Source organism: Portunus trituberculatus, chromosome 48, assembly GCF_017591435.1.
Source record: "Portunus trituberculatus isolate SZX2019 chromosome 48, ASM1759143v1, whole genome shotgun sequence".
Lineage (NCBI taxonomy): Eukaryota > Metazoa > Arthropoda > Malacostraca > Decapoda > Portunidae > Portunus > Portunus trituberculatus.
The window spans coordinates 10,616,047-10,635,924 of NC_059302.1; the positions used below are offsets into that span (position 1 = coordinate 10,616,047).

Here is a 19,878-nt window from a genome sequence, read left to right on the forward strand (position 1 = left end):
TAACTGGAAGTCATTGTAACTTGTTATTATTATTATTATTATCATCATCATCAGAGAGAGAGAGAGAGAGGGAGGGCGGGGGGAGCATGCTTAAACCTGAATGAGTGACGTCACTCAAATGGCGAGAAAATATGCCTAGTAGCACAGACCGCCAAAAACGGCTGAAAGTAATTCTACGGAGTGTGGACTGTATTTTTTACTTATTTATTTATTTTTTTTCTTGAAAATCTCAGGTGCGGAAGTATGGATTCAAAATTTTGTTTTTCTGTACGTCTCAGGTGCGGTGGTACGGACTTAAAATTTTGTCTTTCCCTACATATCTGAGGTCCGGAGGTACGGACTTAAAATGTCACCTTTCCGTACCTGTTACTTCCGCACTTTTGAAAATTTTTCCGCACTTCGGACCTCCGCACCTCGTTTGGTGGTCCGCAGGTACGGAGGAGCTGAGGTGCGGAAGTGCCCAGCTCTGATTATTTCTTTAGTACATTTCTTAACCTTTTCTTTTAATGAGATTCTCATATTTGACAATATCATCAGTTTATATCAGTCAGCAACACAAGGAAACATTTTAGTTTTACCGAGTTGTCATAAATGGACACCCTTCTTTTTCACTCTGCATTATAACATCACAACTTACAACATACACTTGAGTATGTGACTATGTTTTCCGTACCATCTTGGTAATGACTTACTCCAACACCGACTTAATGCCTCACTTCTTTCTTCATACAGGCATTACTGGCAGTGCTGTTCTCTTCAATGAATTGAAAGCAAACTCCAGTCACCACCACTGAAATAATTTCACCAGTCATACTGCTGAGTGTAATATACATTTGATGCTACTGAATTGATCAGTGTTGTATATTCATTGTCAATATCCTAGCTTTTCCATCTTGGTCTTCATACATACTGAGTTTTCTTGATATTCATTCTTTCCATATGTTCATTAAGAATACATAGCCTGTTAGCCTGCATCTTGAATGGTTCAGTCCTGTATGTTACTATTACTGTTAAGCATAACAGACCATTTGCTTTGATATCCTTTTTGTCAAGAGCAAGAGGAAGACATTATAAAAGCAAATCTTGCCAGGTCAAATAAAGCATCTTCTGAAAATATGTTTATTGAAATGACATGTATTAAAAAAGTTTACTTTAAAATAAGTGTACCTAACTCTACACATCAATTTAGCCTTCATTGATAACTTACATAAAACATATAACATGTATATCCATAACAGTAACATGCACAGCCCTTCTGTCAGAAGTCATTACATGATATGAATACATGACATGATAAACTATATAAATAAATCACGACTTTCTATCACATATCTCAACCATTCCGCTTCCAATATAATCTTCTAAGGTAAAAAATATAAAAGAAGAAATTAACAAAAATTTATTTGTGATCATTTTTGTCACAAGAGGCCATATAGTTGATATTAAATTACAGTAATAAAAATCAATTCGCGCAATAATGAATGATTTCTGTATGAGCGAAGCTCAAATGAGTAGGCAATATATATATATATATATATATATATATATATATATATATATATATATATATATATATATATATATATATATATAATTTTCAACCACTGAAATGCCATTTAACAGGAAGTGCTGACACCTGTCTTTCAACACCACAGTAAACACACACATCACTCTTTGGCAAATTTAGCAATGCCTCAAGACATTATTGACTTCTACCACTACATATTGGTAAAATAATGCATACAATGATTGATAAACTGCCAAAACATGTCAACATAAATAATTAATTAAAGTTTTCGATTAGCAAATCTCCCATCTACATCACCAAATGCTTTGTGCCCAAAAGGGAAGATGCACACAGATGTCCCAACACAGCACAGGACAGTAAGGCAAGCTCACCCTCACCCCCTACCCAATGTCAGGCTCACTTACTCACATGTCAAACTCCTGAGGATCTGACCATGTTATCGGCATTCTGCAGAAAAATATATTTTAACAGATCCCGAGTGACTGCTTACAAAACCCAGCCTCAATGGCCACTGGTGTGCTGGCTTGTCTGGGGTCTACTCTGGTAAGTCTCTATCTCTAGTAATATTTAGATTGGTCCTTCACTTCCATAACCAATAATACATAACTTTAATTTGACTACGAACTTAATAGAAGAATAACTAATTAGTCTATCTATCACCCTGAGGTGTCTTTTATTACACTTTTTTGGAAAGCTAAGATTCCCTCTCCCTTTTATTTTCCCACAAAAATTACATACAGATCACAGATTTTACACAGGATCTTTAAACATTACGCTTTTTATAGGGAATGAAAATTTAAAAGCTTACAACTATTTCAACACCAAGACATTTCCTGAAAATGACTTTGCATATGAGAAAACTTGATCCTGGATAGGATGTTCACACATTTGCCCACAGAAAATAATCTACCTTTCTGACAACAAAGGGTATTTTGTCTCTACCTGGGTGAGGGAGGTGGGGACTCAAGTAGCAGAAGCTAACATCATCTTAGAAGATGATGTCATAGGCTGAAGGCCCACAGCATATTTCCAGTGACGTATTTTAAGCATGATATCAAAAAGAATGGCACATTTTTAACTAACAATCTGCCTTTGATCAGAATTGAAAACAGTTTGTCAGTTGAAACATGCTTCCCCCAACATGTCAAAAGAAGTGTGTCATGTTGGTGGAAATAATCACATGAGAGGGTCTTCACAAGACACTGAGTCACTTCATTTCAGAAGTAAAATTTAAAATGAATGCACACATAACAATGCCAACTCTTGTTTCCATGTAGCTTATTCTTTACTTCTTTGAAGAATGTGCATGCATGCACACACACACACACACACACACACACACACACACACACACACACACACACACATTCTTAGCAGTTTTGTCTATCTTTAGCTGAAAGAAGTTCCTACCATACAGTGAAATACAGTAAAACCTCTGTATTCCAAACTCTTCCATACTGGGTATAACATTTTGAAACACCCAGAGAATCTAGATGGCTTCTCTCAAAGGGAAAAGGAATAAGTTCATTTTATGATTGCAATAACAATTGCAATATACTTCTCCAACACTGAACATTTTGAATTAGGTAGAAATGGCAAGCAAATTTTACAAAGGTTTCACTTTTCCTATCCATATCTGCTTCTTCAACACCACACACAACTATAGCACAACACTCTACACAAAAAAGCTACACAAAGAAGGTTACACAAACACAACATCTGGAAACAACAAAAATGATCCTTGACAACAAAGTTGTGAATAAGTTTACTGTCATTTGTTCATTACTTTTCAAACTTTTTATAAGTAAATCATCTGATACAGTCTTGTATCTGACAAAAGATATACCTATTGACCCTTATCTTCTGACTTTAACTTCAACATTACTAACCTGCAGAAGGGTAGTGTTTCATGATAACAGGATAATATATTCCTTCTTCAAAATAAACAAAGTGCTGCAGGAAATAAACTGATAATCTCTTTAGATTATATTAACATCTCTCTCACTCTCACACACTCTTACACACACACACACACACACACACACACACACACACACTATATAGTATTAAGGAATGTCTTAAACATTTAAACAGGCTGGTATGAGTAGAGATCATACTTTTGGTTTCACTTCATACTGAGTCATGCAAAAATGGGATTCATCTCTCAATCTGGACCTATAGTCACTTTGGGCAGAGAGTCAGGACTAGTTAGTCCAGAACACAGAGGTTTTACTGTACAATTACAATTAAAATGATAGAATATATGCATTTAGAAATTAATGATGAGAGCAGCTTTAGGAAATATAAATCTTAATATTTGGTCCAACTACAAAAATGGAACATTCTTTCAGAACACAAAAGTAAATATTAAGCATTACAGAATCAAACACTTGTCAAAGAATTCAATTAAAGAACATTGGATGGTGGGGGCAGCAATGAACAAGATTGAACTTTGTGATTTTATTTCAAAGAACTTAAATATGGATTCGCCATCAGTCAAAGTATCAGAAATAAAACCCAAAGACTACATTGTTTATCACCCTGCCCCAAGCATAACATGTTAAGTCGCGAACAATAAGTATAATATTTAAAACATATAGTATGTGGGGTGAAGGCTAAACACACAAAATACGTGGCTGTCTTAAAACCTAGCATGGTCACAAGGTTATTGACAGCTATCAGTGGCAGGGCATGTGGTGCTACATTTGGCCAAGCTCCACAGATTACTTGCCAACTGATTCATTATAAAGCACTGAAACTTCTAGAGTTCAATAATTCAAATAGTGGGCCATTCAATGCTACTCCAGTTATCAAATGCTTCTAACTATTTTTAAGTAGATTTTAGGTGTGTGTCATTTAAGCTAATACCTAAACTGGAGTAATTTTAAGCCTCAAAGTTTACAGTTGTCCAATGCTGCAATCCAACATGCTTCAAGGTAAATTATAGTCAAATATGCCTAAAAAATTCAAGCTTATAATTTTTATATAACCTGTTCAGCAAGCATTACCTTAAATATCAGTCAAGGCAGCATTCACAAGAAGCTTGCTATGCAGTCAAGTAGTTCTGGTTATGCATGTGTCACCATGTGTTTTTGTGTTGTGTTCTGTCTGAGATTCAAGCATAATAATAACACTATCATCATCATCATATACATGTTTCCTGCACAGAGAAGGATAAACAAGTGACAGGAAATCAAAGCAGTAGCTGGAGATGTCCAAAGTTACTAGGAAAATATTGATAACTGAGACTACCAATAAGCCTGACTGGTAATGAGGATTCATGCCATGGCTAGTCAGCAAATAGGCGATGCTTATTAGGTGGTCAAATACATTCCAATGTCATTCATCATTCTGTCACTAGTGTATATTACACCAACCATTGCTTCCAAGCCAGGACCACTTTTATCTACATCCATCATGACTAGGGTGGGAATGGGTTCATCCCAAGGGTGCTAGTACCCACAACAGACCCAACACATAAAAAGGCAGCCACCCAAGTAAATACCACAAGGATGCATATCCCTAACACTCCAAAACATCACTGCTATCCCATCCTGACTCTGCAGAATATCCCATGACTGAGCTAATGTATCATGTCATTCACTCAACAAGCTACCCAGTCTCCATGAAGCCAACCAGCCACACAGCATTAGTTCCTCATCACAGAATGGGACACAAAACTGGTTGATTAAAGTGAACATGATTCCCAAACCTGATGCCACTCTTGGGGTGAATGGATAATAAAAGCTAATGACAGAAATGGCTGTAGAAAAAGAGATCACCAACCCTCACTCTGATAGGAACAACCCATCACAATGTATACTTTGGGGATATCTTATAAAATCATCTAAAGCCTCTCACTGGTCATACACAAGAGTCAGCCTAGTAATGCTGTTTGAGCCTTCCCAGTACTGAGAACACAATTAAGCAATGAACAATATTGTAATTATGGACTTATATTCCATTTTGTATTTTCAATAGGAAGGACTGTAAAAATAAATAAATAAAAGCTAACTGACAAGACAAGCCAGCTCTTTTTATGAAGTAAAATTAATTAAAACTTGCAAGTAAAAATTATTTGCAGATTAGTTAGAGTTTGAGTGCATTTGCTATGTACAAAAAAAAATTCAATCTTCAATAAATTCTGATTCCATGAATACTGTATGACAATAAATTTTAGTCTTACACAGAAAAAAATCATGCCAATGTAATAAGTTTTGTGGCAGACAGAATCCATAGGACAAAAACTTCATGGTGATTCTGTTCCTTGCCATCAAGCTCTTTTGATGAATAAACAACTAGTGCTGTACATTAGCTAATACAGTAGTATGTCACAACAACCTCTCATGTCCCACCACTTCACACTTTCTCCAACCCCACCATCTATTATTTCAAAATCACTCACTCACTCACTCACTCATTCACTCTCTCTCTCTCTCTCTCTCTCTCTCTCTCTCTCTCTCTCTCTCTCTCTCTCTCTCTCTCTCTCACACACACACACACACACACACACACACACACACACACACCACACCATACACACACACCTTACCTTCATCTTCCTTAATAAGTTCTGACCTCATGAGACAAGTCTGCTGTGCCTTCCTTTCTCCCTTACCTGGGCCTTAAGGCTGCTGACTAACACAGCCTTAACATGTGACTGTTGAATTAGTCAGCTTCCAATGAAGCCTGGCTGAGAGATGGGGCTGTCATGTCTGGACACACATTGACACAGTGACAACTCACAAGGAAACAATAACATTACACCAAATGTTAAAGGGTGGTGGTGGTGGTGGTGGTGGTGGTGTGGTGGTGGTTGGTGGTGACGGTGGTGGTAACAATGGTGGTAAGGGCTCCAGCAGCAGCTCTTCCAGCCAGTAGGGTGGGCACTCGCCTCATCTCTGTCAACCAAAGGGGAAAATTCAGCCTCTTACCTTACTATGCCTCCCTAGTGTCATGATACATAGGAGAAGTATAGAGAACAAAACTTAATATAATGAAAATGGAAACAAAACTATGTAAAAAAAAATAAATAAATAAATAAAGGAAACCATGACAAAGGCTTTGGACAACCACAACTATATTTATACACACATGTAAAACTACAGTAATTCTAATGACATTAGTAATGACTTACTAATGTCATTAGAATGCAATGTCATGACATCATCAACCATGAAACAAGCCTTAATGAGTGGCTGCTTGCTCCAAGTTTAGCACACTTAAGATCTGCCATACTGAAAATATCCTTGGTATGGTGTGCTCTGGTTTGTCTCAAGCTAACAAGTCATGAATACACATCTATTGAATTATGCTAACATTTCATCATGGAAATACATTAAAACATTTTCTTATAAATATTCAACTTTATATTTTCAGCTGCAAATATCTTTTCATATAACAGACTAATTAAACTCAAAGGAAATTAACTGAGACAAGATGTCACACTTTGTCTAAAATCAAGAAAAATAAGGTCCTGTCTACTTGATCCATCCCTTTCAATCATCTCTCACAATATGTCAAGAAAACAGTGGGAGCATTCTCTTAACCCTGTAGTCCAGTGTGCTGCCAGACCATAAATGTTATCACAATAATGATGATTAAAACTCATTACACAATGGACACAAGATTCAATGTACTGATAATTTTGCTTCCCAGTTAAGAATGATAGTACAAGAATTCTTGTTTCACTGCACAGCATTTAACCCCTTAATGGCAGGTGGTGTCTATAGCTGATGCAACTTAGAGGGCAAGAGGCATTTAGATGACCTGCACTTTGTATGCTTAATTTAAAATTTCTGCACAAATTTTTGGATATGGGAATGTCCTTCCCACACAATGATGTCTCCTTTGAAGTCTCAATGTCCTGTAAACCATAGTCATAACTACAGGGAAAAATAATCATTCCACTTGCTCTGATTCCTCGGATGAGAATAATTAGCCAATGAATTAACCACCCCAAAAACTGTATGGGCAAATTTGCTCCAAAACCACCTTTCAGAAAATGTTACTGGGAGAGTTAGGGTTTACTTTTTTAAGTCCCAAAAAAGTTTTTTGCAGAGAAATAATAAAATACTAGTACAGGTACTCCCTGGTATACAATTGGGTTACGTTCCTGAAAATGCAATCATAGATTGAACAATTGTTTAGTGAACTTGATTGATTATGAAAAGTATGAATGCTTTACAAGACCTTTATATACATGTCCTAAAACCCATAAAAACATAAAATATTGTACTTAAGTATAGTTAGTGCCCAGAGAAATAAAATACAGACAACCCTGCTTAACGAACGGGTTATGTTCCTACAAAAACGTTTGTTGTGCAAATTTTCGTTAAGCGAACCAATTATAACAAGTTTGACCCCTGACTTGAACTTCTATTGAGAGTAAATAGTACAATAAAAGGTTTAATGAAAGTAAAAACTATGAAGTTAAACATTTAAGCAGTTTAATTTAAGACTAAGTCATTATAATGTACAGGCAACCCCCGCTTAACGAAGGTTCACACAACAAAATTTCGCTACAACGAAGGTTTCATTTTACTACCATCTGCTTGTTTAACAAACACCAAACTCGCTTTAACAAAATTTAATCCAGGTAATTTTTTCCAAGTTTGAAAGCCCTGCCGTATCACGCAAGTCGACAGGCTTTTGAATAAACCACCGCCTCGTGGACAAAACACGCACCACTCACTCCCCCTAGTTCAAAACAATAACAACGTCAGCAGCTCGTCTTCCCTCGCTCTATATGCCACCAAAACGCCCTGCAATGTCGTCTAGTGTTGCTAAGAAGACCAGGAAGTCTCTTTATACTCTCGAAGTGAAACAGATATGATAGAGGCGAGAAAACTAATAGCATTGCTTCCCACCATGGCTTGACTCCATCTACTGTCTACCATTTTCAAGTCAGCAGACTCTATTAAGAAGGCTGGTGAGATCATATCTTCCTTACAAGCTAAAGAACCACCTGAACTCGTGACTCTGCAATGGTTAAAATGGAAAACCTTGTGGAAATGTGGTACATAAGTTTTGTATGCGGTACAATGATGTGCCCTTTGTGTACATTCCACAGGTTACCAGCTAGCGTATTTCCCCCTCCACTCTCCTGCCCTTCATAAATTTAAGATCATCAACATTATAAAGTTACTTACATACATACATATAATATTAGTGAACATTATAATGACTTGGTCTGAAATTAAACTGCTTGAATGTTTAACTTCATAATTTTTACTTTCATTAAACCTTTTACTGTACTATGATGCACTCTCGCTTTGTCTCAATGGAAGCTCAAGTCAGGGGTTAAACTTGTTATAATTGGTTCGCTTAATGAAAATTCGCTTAACAAAGGTTTTTTCAGGAACGTAACCCCTCCGTTAAGCGGGGCTTGCCTGTACACTAATGTATGTATGTAAGTAACTTTATAAAGTTGATGATCTTAAATTTATGAAGGGAGGGAGAGTGGAGCGGGAAAGATGCTAGCTGGCAACCTGTGGAATGTAAACAAAAGGCGCATCATTGTACTGCACACAAAACTTATGTACCACATTTCCACATGGCTTTCCATTTTATCCATTGCAGAGTCACGAGTTCAGGTGGTTCGTTTAGCTTGCAAGGAAGATGCAATCTCACCAGCTTTTTTAATAGAGTCTGCTGACTTGAAAATAGTAGAGACAGTAGATGGAGTCAAGCCATGGTGGTAAGCAATGCTATTAGTTTTCTCGCTTCTCTCATGTCTGTGAATAATATACAGCTTCACTTCAAAACTAAGAGACTTCCTGGTCATCTTAGCAACACTAGGCGACATTGCAGGGCTGGTTGCAGGGCGATTTGGTGGCATGTTGAGCATGAGATTACGAGCTGGTGCTGGACCCTGTTTTTGTTTTGAACTAAGAGTGGGGAAGGGTAGGGGAGTGGGTGGTGCGTGTTTTGTCCACGAGAGGCGCTGGTGTATTCAAAAGCCTGTTGGCTTGCATGATACAGCATGGCTTTCAAACTTGGAAAAAATTACCTGGATAAAATTCTGTTAAAGCAAGTTTTGTGTTCGTTATATGAGCAGATAGTAGTAAAAGGAAATGTTCGTTGTAGCAAAATTTTGTTGTGTGAAGTTTGTTAAGTGGGGGTTGCCTGTACTTGCTACTAGTTACTGCAACCAGCAAAGATAAATAAAATAAACAAGAATAAAGCAATAATATAAAATAAACAAAAACATTCTGTGTAACTAATTTCACAGCAATATCAAGTCCATATGTCCCTCCTGAAGCTCAAGGACTTCCTGTCCTGATATCCCCTCTGAGACTGTATATATATATATATATATATATATATATATATATATATATATATATATATATATATATATATATATATATATATATATATATATATAATAATAATTAAAAAAAATATATATATATATATATATTTTTTTATTATTATTATTATTATTATTATTATTATTATTATTATTATTATCATCATCATCATCATCATTATTACTATTACAGAGGAGACTCAGTACTCAAACTTAGTTCGTTCCAAATGGCTGTTCGAGTACGTATTAAAAAGTCTGACTATTGATACCTATAAATCAGGTAATTCTTTCTAATCTTAGCAAAACCTCAAGTTTACCAAAATTTCAATGTATATTTTTTTACAATTTTGATTTGTACATACTGTAAATGAAGGCTAGTGATGGATAACTTTGAAGAAGGGAGAAGGGTGGGGAGGAGGAGGGAGGTCACTGGAGGATGAGTCACCATCCATGAAAACATCTTTGTTTCTGGTGTGATTCCTGTGAATCCACTAATGGAGGGTTGTGGTTCACTAATACTTGCACTCTCACTAGATTCCTTAATTTCACCACTGGTGTGATTCCTGTGAATCCACTAATGGAGGGTTGTGATTCACTAATACTTACACTCTCACCAGATTCCTCATTTTCACCACTAATAAGCCTTTTGGTGCCATCATAAGTTTCTAAATGAAAAACTACCGACAAAATGCAGAAAAATGTTGTTTTTTCTCAAGACTGCAGAAGGACTAGGGATGTGCACCGGCATCGGTATACCAGTATTACGGTAATACTGGTATTACCAATAATACAGTATCAGAATGGTACAGTGGCAGCTGCAAAAAGGGAGATGACAAAGCTTTATATACAGCCAAATGTGCGGCCGTTTGATTACCAGATATTTTCACCACTAATAAGTCTTTAGTGTTAATGTAAGTTTATAAATGTAAAACTACAGACAGAATGCAGGAGAATGTTATTCTGATGACCGCAGCAGTACAAGTCACAACTGGCAGAGGGGGACCGGGGATGCCAGGGAGCCTTTGTTTACAACCACGAGTGTGGACGTTCAACTATAAGGTATTTTTTCGAGTATTAAATAGAACTTTTGCATTTGAGTATTGAAAAGTTTGAGTTATGAGTCTCCACTGTATTTGTATATATAACGCTTCTTGTCTTTGCATCAATCATCATTGGTGGTCCTGCTCTGTTCAGTCAGTCACAGGCTGCATACCTTGCCAGGCAGTCACAGTTTGACTCTAGGCATCTCATGTTATGAGGCTACAATCACTCTCTCACAGCTTAAATGGAAACACATATTGTTCATAAGGATAGTTCAGAGGATGAAATAGCAGCAAACACTGTGTAAAATGGCTTCAGTATAATGAGAGAATCTTGTTATACACAAAAATTATAAATAACAAAAATAATGAGGATGATGATGATAATAATAATAACAATAATAATAATAATAATAATAATAATAATAATAATAATAATAATGTGGAGGAGTTCCTCTGAAGAAGCCAAAAGCAAAACCAGTCAGGAATAAACTCAAATGCACCTGCATTTTCTCTCATCTCCACCAACCTGTCTAAATGTTTATACGATAATAATAAAAACAATAAAAAAAATTAATAAAAAAAATAAATATATATAATAAAAAAATAAATAAAATAATAATAATAATAATAATAATAATAACAATAAAAATACTAACAATAATAATAATAATAATAATAATAATAATAATAATGGTAAAAGAAAATTAACTCACAATACATACCTGGACATACACTAACCTATACAAATAAATGAAGGTAGACTTGCCTACAGAGTGAATGGGAACTCTAACAATAGTAAAAATGAAGAATTACCAGGCAAGAGGTAGTAAAGAACAAAAATAGATTATATAACAGTGAACTGTATAGTGGGAATACTTGTGGACTGAGTTTTGCTCATGTACATCCTCAGAGCTTTGACAATAACATTTTTTTTTCCTTTTGCTGTTTTGCTCATGTACATCCTCAGAGCCATAATGATTATATATATATATATATATATATATATATATATATATATATATATATATATATATATATATATATACAATTTCCTTTAGTGTGCCTACAAAATTATAAATTTATAAATTTAAGTATTCATGTGAGGGTGAGACTTAGAGTTGCTGATAAGGAGAGCAGATAAAGAAGGCTTAGAGCCAACCAGCTCAGGCCCTAACCAAGCTGCCACACGGCACCCGACTATCCGAAAACAAGCTAAGACACTACACCACCCAGGGTTCAGCTTTGTGGGAGATTGAAGAGAAGGGATTAATAAATGTTGACAAACTGGTCATGGAGAATGACCTACTTTTATTGAATTTTCAAAAGTAGCCCAGCTGGGAAGGATGTCTGAGAAGAATGTTCGTGTCTTTCATGGGTTAAAACCTAATGGTCATCATGATACACTTCTAAAATTCACAAAAAGAAAATCTAATCAGAAAAAAATACTTGGTGATTCTTGCTGGGCCAAGGTGAGACAATGACATGACCAGTAAAATCTTGTTGTCTTGAATTGTTAAAATAAAGTAAAAAGAATTTCTTTGCCCATTTTCATCTGAGTCATGAATTGGAGCATACCAAGGAGAAAACAATAATCTCCTTGCAAGTATCCAACTAAACCTACTTCATTAATCCCTGGAGAGAAAAAAAAAAAAAAAAAAAAAAAAAAAAAAGTCATGTCCTCTACCCACAACCTACAAAGAATAGTCTTCCTGTGAGTACCGAACTCAAGCATTATTTCATTATGCTGACAAAAGGGTCATGTTGTAGTCCATAAGTTAGGGGATGGGGGAGAAAAGTGTGAACAGCAACAGGAGCTCACCACTGCGCAGAGAGAGGATTAGATGATCAACAGTTTCCCTCCGCTGATGGTTTAGTGGGAGTAGATGGAGTGATGTCCATGGTCTTGCACACCCATCCAGCTATGTCCACATCTTCCCTCTCAGCATTCTTTATCCATTCATGGTTCTGTTGAGGTAATTACAGATTATTAGTAATTCTAAAATTAAAGAAACTAGTACCAGAAGCAATAGTAAAGGTGATTGCTGTAGTGGTGGTAAGAGTAGTATAAGTAAATGTAGGAGCAGTAGCAGTAATAGTAACATAACAAAGTATTCTTGAAATTCACAATTGTTATGAGATTGACAGAAATTTACAGAGACTCAAGTTGAGAATCTTGAAAGCTGAAGCAGATTCATAAACGTTTCAACAATATAACTCTATCTTCCTACATTTTCCTTTGACCACGACAACCACAATTTGGAGTTCATATAAATGACTATTACATTTTAATCATACAATTCTGAATGAACCTATCTAATGATTAATTTCTTAAATGACCCCCTTCTTAACCCCCTCTTCATGTGAGCCACTCTGACCTGCAGTGTGGTGAGATCAGCCCGTTCACTGGGACTCTTCTTAAGGCACCGGTCCACCAAGTCAATAAACTCTGGTGAGAACACTCCAGGAGGAAGCCGTGGTGGAGGCTCATTCACTATGTAGTCCAGCAGCTCAAAGATGGCCATAGGTCTCGGTTCCCCAGGCAGGCCAGCTGGTCAGGGGAAAATGATTGCACTGAACATACTGATTTGTACAAGAGGCACAAAAAAGCAAACCAAAATTGAAAAAAAAGAAGATACAGGCAACCCCCGCTTAAAGAACGTTCACACAACAAAATTTTGCTACAACGAAGGTTTCCTTTTACTACCATCTGCTCGTATAATGAACACCAAACTCGCCTTAACAAAATTTCATGCAGGTAATTTATTCCAGGTTTGAAATCCCCGCTGTATCACGCAAGCTGACAGGCTTTTTGAATACACCAGCGCCTTTCATGGACAAAACACGCACCACTCTCTCCCCTACCCTTCCCCGCTCTTATTTCAAAACAAAAACAGGGTCCAGCACCAGCTCGTCATCTCACGCTCAACATGCCAACAAAACGCCCTGCAACCAGCCCTGCAAGTTGCCTAGCATTGCTAAGATGACTAGGAAGTCTATTACTCTCAAAGTGAAGCTGGATATTATTCACAGACATGAGAGGCCAGAAAACTAATAGTATTGCTTGCCACCATCTTGACTCCATCTACTGTCTCTACTATTTTCAAGTCAGCAGACTCTATTAAGAAGGCTGGTGAGACCATATCTTCCTTGCAAGCAAAAAGAACCACCTGAACTCACGACTCTGTAATGGATAAAATGGAAAGCCTTGTGGAAATGTGGTACATAAGTTTTGTATGTGGTACAATGATGCGCCCTTTGTTTACATTCCACAGGTTGCCAGCTAGCATCTTTCATGTTTAACTCTCCCTCCCTTCATAAATTTAAGATCATCAACATTATTAAGTTACTTACATACATTAGTGTACATTATAATGACTTAGTCTTAAATTAAACTGCTTAAATGTTTAACTTCATAATTTTTACTTTCATTAAACCTTTTACTGTACTATAATGCACTCTCACTTTGTTTACTCTCAATGGAAGTTCAAGTCAGGAATCAAACTTGTTATAATTGGTTTGCTTAACGAAAATTCGCACAATGAAAGTTTTTTTAGGAACGTAACCGTAACCCGTTCGTTAAGCGGGGTTGCCTGTAAATGTATTTCAGAATTTATTGGAACAAGGATACATTATAAGAAGTGAAAAATAGAAGAGTGTTGATCATGCCTACCAAAGCTAGAGTGGGTTAAAACATTGCTTCTTTTGCTAACACCTAACATATGTAAGTATACAGTAAAACCCACATGTTGGACCAATTTGGGGAAGGCCAGTTTGAGTTACCCGAGGGATTTATCTACCTTTGTCACATCCTGCATGCCTGTCACCACTAACAGTTGAACACACCGTGTATGTACAAATGCATGCATGCGTGTTGTACACACACACACACACACACACACACACACACACACACACACACACACACAAGTGCATTGAAAACATACCTCTTGTGTGTCAGTGAATAATTCCTCCATCAGCTTGGGTGAAATACTAGGGCTACAAAGCAAGTGAAAGCTAAAGGAGACACTGCCATGTGTTTGCTAAGTCAGCAATGTAAACACTGGTCTTGACACCAGCAGTGACGTGGCACATGTGCCCATTTCACATAACAGAGGTGTTAGTATCTGGCATGGAGGCGTACATTCCTCATTCTTTTTCTTCAACCTAAACCTTCTAAACCTTGGTTTAACTCAGCCTGTTCTCGTGCTATACATGATAGAGAGGTTGCCCACAAAAGGTACTTGAGCCTTCCATCTCCTGAATCTCATGCACTTTATATCTCTGCCCGGAATCATGCCAAGTCTGTTCTTCAACTTGCCAAACACTCTTTCATAAATAGGAAATGTCAAAATCTTTCAAACTCAAACTCTCCTCGTGACTTCTGGCATCTAGCCAAAAACATCTCAAATAACTTCACTTCTTCATCTTTCCTCCTTTATTTCATCCTGATGGCACCACTGCCATCTCTTCTGTCTCTAAAGCTGAACTCTTTTCTCAAACCTTTGCTCACAACTCCACCTTGGACGATTCTGGGCTTGTCCCTCCCTCTCCTCCTCCCTCTGACTATTTCATGTCTACAATCAAAATTCTTCGTAATGATGTTTTCCATGCCCTTGCTGGCCTAAACCCTCGGAAGGCTTATGGACCTGATGGGGTCCCTCCTATTGTTCTCAAAAACTGTGCTTCTGTGCTTGCACCTTGCCTGGCCAAACTCTTCCAACTTTGTCTATCGACTTCTACCTTTCCTTCCTGCTGGAAGTTCGCCTACATTCAGCCTGTTCCTAAAAGGGTGACCGTTCTAACCCCTCAAACTACCGTCCTATAGCTTTAATCTCTTGCTTGTCTAAAGTTTTTGAATCTATCCTGAATAGGAAGATTCTCAAACATCTGTCACTTCACAATCTTCTGTCTGATCGCCAGTATGGCTTCCGTCAAGGTCGCTCTACTGGTGATCTTCTGGCTTTCCTTACTGAGTCTTGGTCATCCTCTTTTAGAGATTTCGGTGAAACTTTTGCTGTTGCGTTAGACATATCAAAAGCTTTTGATAGAGTCTGGCATAAAGCTTTGATTTCAAAACTGCCCTCTTACGGCTTCTATCCTTCTCTCTGCAACTTTATCTCAAGTTTCCTTTCCGACCGCTCTATTGCTGCTGTGGTAGACGGCTACTGTTCTTCTCCTAAACCTATTAATAGTGGTGTTCCTCAGGGTTCTGTCCTGTCACCCACTCTCTTTCTATTATTCATTAATGACCTTCTTAACCAAACTTCTTGCCCTATCCACTCCTACGCTGATGATACCACCCTACATCTTTCCACGTTCTTTCAGAGACGTCCAACCCTTCAGGAAATTAACAGATCACGCGGGACGCCACGGAACGCCTGACTTCCGATCTTTCTAAAATTTCCGATTGGGGCAGAGAAAATCTAGTAGTTTTCAATGCCTCAAAACTCAATTCCTCCATCTATCAACTCGACACAACCTTCCAGACAACTATCCCTCTTCTTCAATGACACTCAACTGTCTCCTCTTCCACAATGAATATCCTCGGTCTGTCCTTTGCTCATAATCTTAACTGGAAACTTCACATCTCATCTCTTGCTAAAACAGCTTCTATGAAGTTAGGTGTTCTGAGGCGTCTCCGCCAGTTTTCTCGCCCTCCAACTGCTTACTCTGTATAAGGGCCTTATCCGTCCCTGTATGGAGTACTCTTCGCATGTTTGGGGGTTCCAGTCACACAGCTTTGCTTGATAGGGTGGAATCAAAAGCTCTTCGTCTCATCAACTCCCTCCTCTGACTAACTGTCTTCAGTCTCTTTCTCACCGCCGAAATGTTGCATCCCTTTCTATATTTTATCGCTATTTTCATGGTAACTGTTCTACTGATCTTGCTAACTGCATGCCTCCCCTCCTCCTGCGGCCACGCTGCACAAGGCTTTCTTCTTCCTCTCATCCCTATTCTGTCCAACTCTCTAATGCAAGAGTTAACCAGTACGCTCAATCATTCATCCCTTTCACTGGTAAACTCTGGAACTCCCTCCCTGCATCTGTATTTCCAAATTCCTACAACTTGTCTTCTTTTAAGAGGGAGGTATCGAGGCATTTGCTCCCCTAATTCTGGCTGACGGTTTTGGCACTTTTTCTACTCTTTGGAGAGCCAGCGCTCAAGTGGGCTTTTTTCTAACTTTCTTTTTTTTGCCCTTGGCTGGCCCTCTTCCCTACGAAACAAAAAAAAAAAAAAAAAAAAATATCTCGAATGGCTCGGACAACTCCTCAAATGACTCACACAATTTAAGAGTTATCAGCAGTATTTTAGTCAACATAAAAGCTGAATGGCTTAAAATTACTCAAAGGCCCAAAAAATGTCTACCATACTCAGAATAAAAAAAATGTGTGTGGGGGCAGGGCGGGAAAGGAAATCCTGAAAGGGTCTGACTTATCCGGTATATATCTGGCTTATTCATATCCATTATAAGCTATGTTTACTACGTCTGCTAATTGCCATGATTTTTGCATCTGATTTAAGTTGTGCCTGAAAAAGTATCAGTTTCAACAAGGGTTACATATTTGCTTATCATCATTTGTTATCATTATTTGTAATATTTGTTAGTGGATCTAAAAAAAATCAAATGTTCTCTGCTACACAAATTCAGAGATATTACAAAAACAATGAATATTCTATTACTTAACACTGAACACTTTGTTAAAAGCAACTCAAGAAACATTTCAATTGCAGATATACTACTATAGAAGATACTCCTGGAGAAAACAGAAACATCATAAAGAGCAATATTCAGGTGGCATCACTTAAGAAAGAGAAGGCATAGTAAAATATCATGAAGCAATAAACAGACAGAAAAATACACTGCCTTGCTTTACTCACCTGATCTTGGGGAGCGTGAAGTGGGGGAAGGGCTGACACTCTCCACTTTGGACCCAAATATCTTCTTTAGGGTGCTTGGGTCTGGAGGTGGGATAGGGTACATGCCAATGGCCATTTCCACCAGGGACAGGCCAAGGCTCCAGATGTCACTGGCCACAGAGTAGTGATCACCATTGAGTCGCTCAGGCTGAAGGGATAGGAGGTGAGAAATGGGTCAGGGTGAAACCAAGTGGCAGGACAAAGCATCAGTAACTCTGCTTGCCCTAGTAGGGTTGGCACCAGGGAAAGGAGAGGAAGTGACTTTCTATGAGCATGACATGGTAAAGGGGAGTTATGGTTCCTCTCTGTACATTTCTTAGTGATTCTTTTTTTATTTTGAAATGCATACACACACACACACACACACACACACACACACAGAGATACTGGTGGTGTTGTGCAGAATTAACATGACCACATTTATTGAAAAAGTTACACTTAAAGTCTTATCTAATATAATAGGTCTTTCAATGGAAATGTATATATAAATTAGGAATATCTGATATAAAAAGTTTTGGTGCTGAGATTAATATGCCAACCTTACTTATTGCTATGTTTTCTTCCAGGAATACATTTACTACTGTGTCCCTTGTTTTTTCTATTCATACAAGTGAAGAAAGGCTTATGCAGGATCAGAAAAATGCCTGCTGTGTGCTGCCATAAAGGAGAAGAGGAAAAATCCAAAGAAATGTTTGAAATGCTGACACTCTCCTCACAAAAAAGTTTATGAGACAGAAAAGCAAGAAACAGGAAGCTGGTGATAAGATATAACTGAATGGACATATTTTCTTGTTAGATCAGTAGGATGAGAAAGAGAAGCACATTTTGTATAATGGTGCTATAGGACAGGGAGCAGGAGGAGCAAAAAGTTGAGGAGTTAGCAAGACACCTCAACCAAGTATTATCTTGAGAACAGTCAAACCTGGAGCTTCAGTAATTTTGCCCAATATCTAAAGCAGGATAATCATTACAAACCACAACTTAAAATTTTGCCAAAACTGTATGCATCAATAGCAAATGCAAACATGAATGACTATTTTTTACTTATAAAGTAACATGAATGAGGAGTATGGAGAACCAGTCTAGGAGTATAAGGTGGGTTGCGCAAGATAAATATAACTCTTTGGTTCTCCAAATCTGAGGTAATAATAAACAATGAAGACAGCACATAACTGACATTTTCAACACCATATACATATATATATATATATATATATATATATATATATATATATATATATATATATATATATATATATATCTGTGTGTGTGTGTGTGTGTGTGTGTGTGTGTGTGTGTGTGTGTGTGTGTGTGTGTGTGTGTGTGTGTGTGTGTGTGTGTGTGTGTGTGTGTGTTTCTTTAGCACACACATCGGTATGTGTATCAAGCCATAAGTGCTAACCCTGATGGCCTCTGGGGTTCAGGGCTAAGATCTTTTTTTCTTCACCAATATCATACATACATATTAAAAGTTGAAAGCTTTTAAGTGCTAAATTGGCAAGCGTGAAGCAAGAAGCAAGGACTTACTACGCATTCAACAAATCATAATTCCTGTGAGATGGATCATCAGTAATGTAAAGCCAGCAATCAAGAACAGGTGCTTGCTTGCATGCCATAACAATGCAAAAGCAATACATAAAATTATATAAACTAAGCACATACCAAGCAGATATGAAAATGCCTTCATAAATCAAAATATGCTAATAAAATTTATGACAAAAAATACATATCCAAGTAGGGTAGCAGAGAAGGGCCTTGGTGTGGGCCTTGAGGAGCCAGTCTGCAGGTACACCAGAGAGAGAGAGAGAGAGAGAGAGAGAGAGAGAGAGAGAGAGAGAGAGAGAGAGAGAGAGAGAGAGAGAGAGAGAGAGAGAGAGAGAGAGAGAGAGAGAGAGAGAGAGAGAGAGAGAGAGAGAGCTGCTGGGAAATAGCAACCAAAAGGAAAAAAAAAAAAAAATGGAAATGTAGGTAAAAATCTGAACTGAAAAAAAAAGACAAAAATATGTGTATTAACCCTCTCGCGCAGCTGACATCTTTGTGAGTCAAATTGTCCTCATGCGAAATTTAATAGACGC

General features: G+C 37.5%; 1 protein-coding gene across 2 annotated transcripts in view; it reads right to left on the reverse strand.

Moving 5' to 3' along the window:
- Positions 1-1,105: 1,105 nt before the first annotated feature.
- LOC123498495 (dual specificity mitogen-activated protein kinase kinase 1-like) overlaps positions 1,106-19,878 on the reverse strand; it is a 45,509-nt gene continuing 26,736 nt past the window's right edge. For both annotated transcript variants that reach the window (XM_045245650.1, XM_045245651.1), the window contains 4 exons: positions 17,765-17,951; positions 13,261-13,433; positions 12,705-12,850; positions 1,106-6,429 (listed from right to left, as the gene is read on the reverse strand). In XM_045245650.1, the coding sequence (XP_045101585.1) occupies positions 12,731-12,850; positions 13,261-13,433; positions 17,765-17,951 (480 nt within the window). In that variant the 3' untranslated portion in view covers positions 1,106-6,429; positions 12,705-12,730. The remainder of the gene's footprint in view (positions 6,430-12,704; positions 12,851-13,260; positions 13,434-17,764; positions 17,952-19,878) is intronic.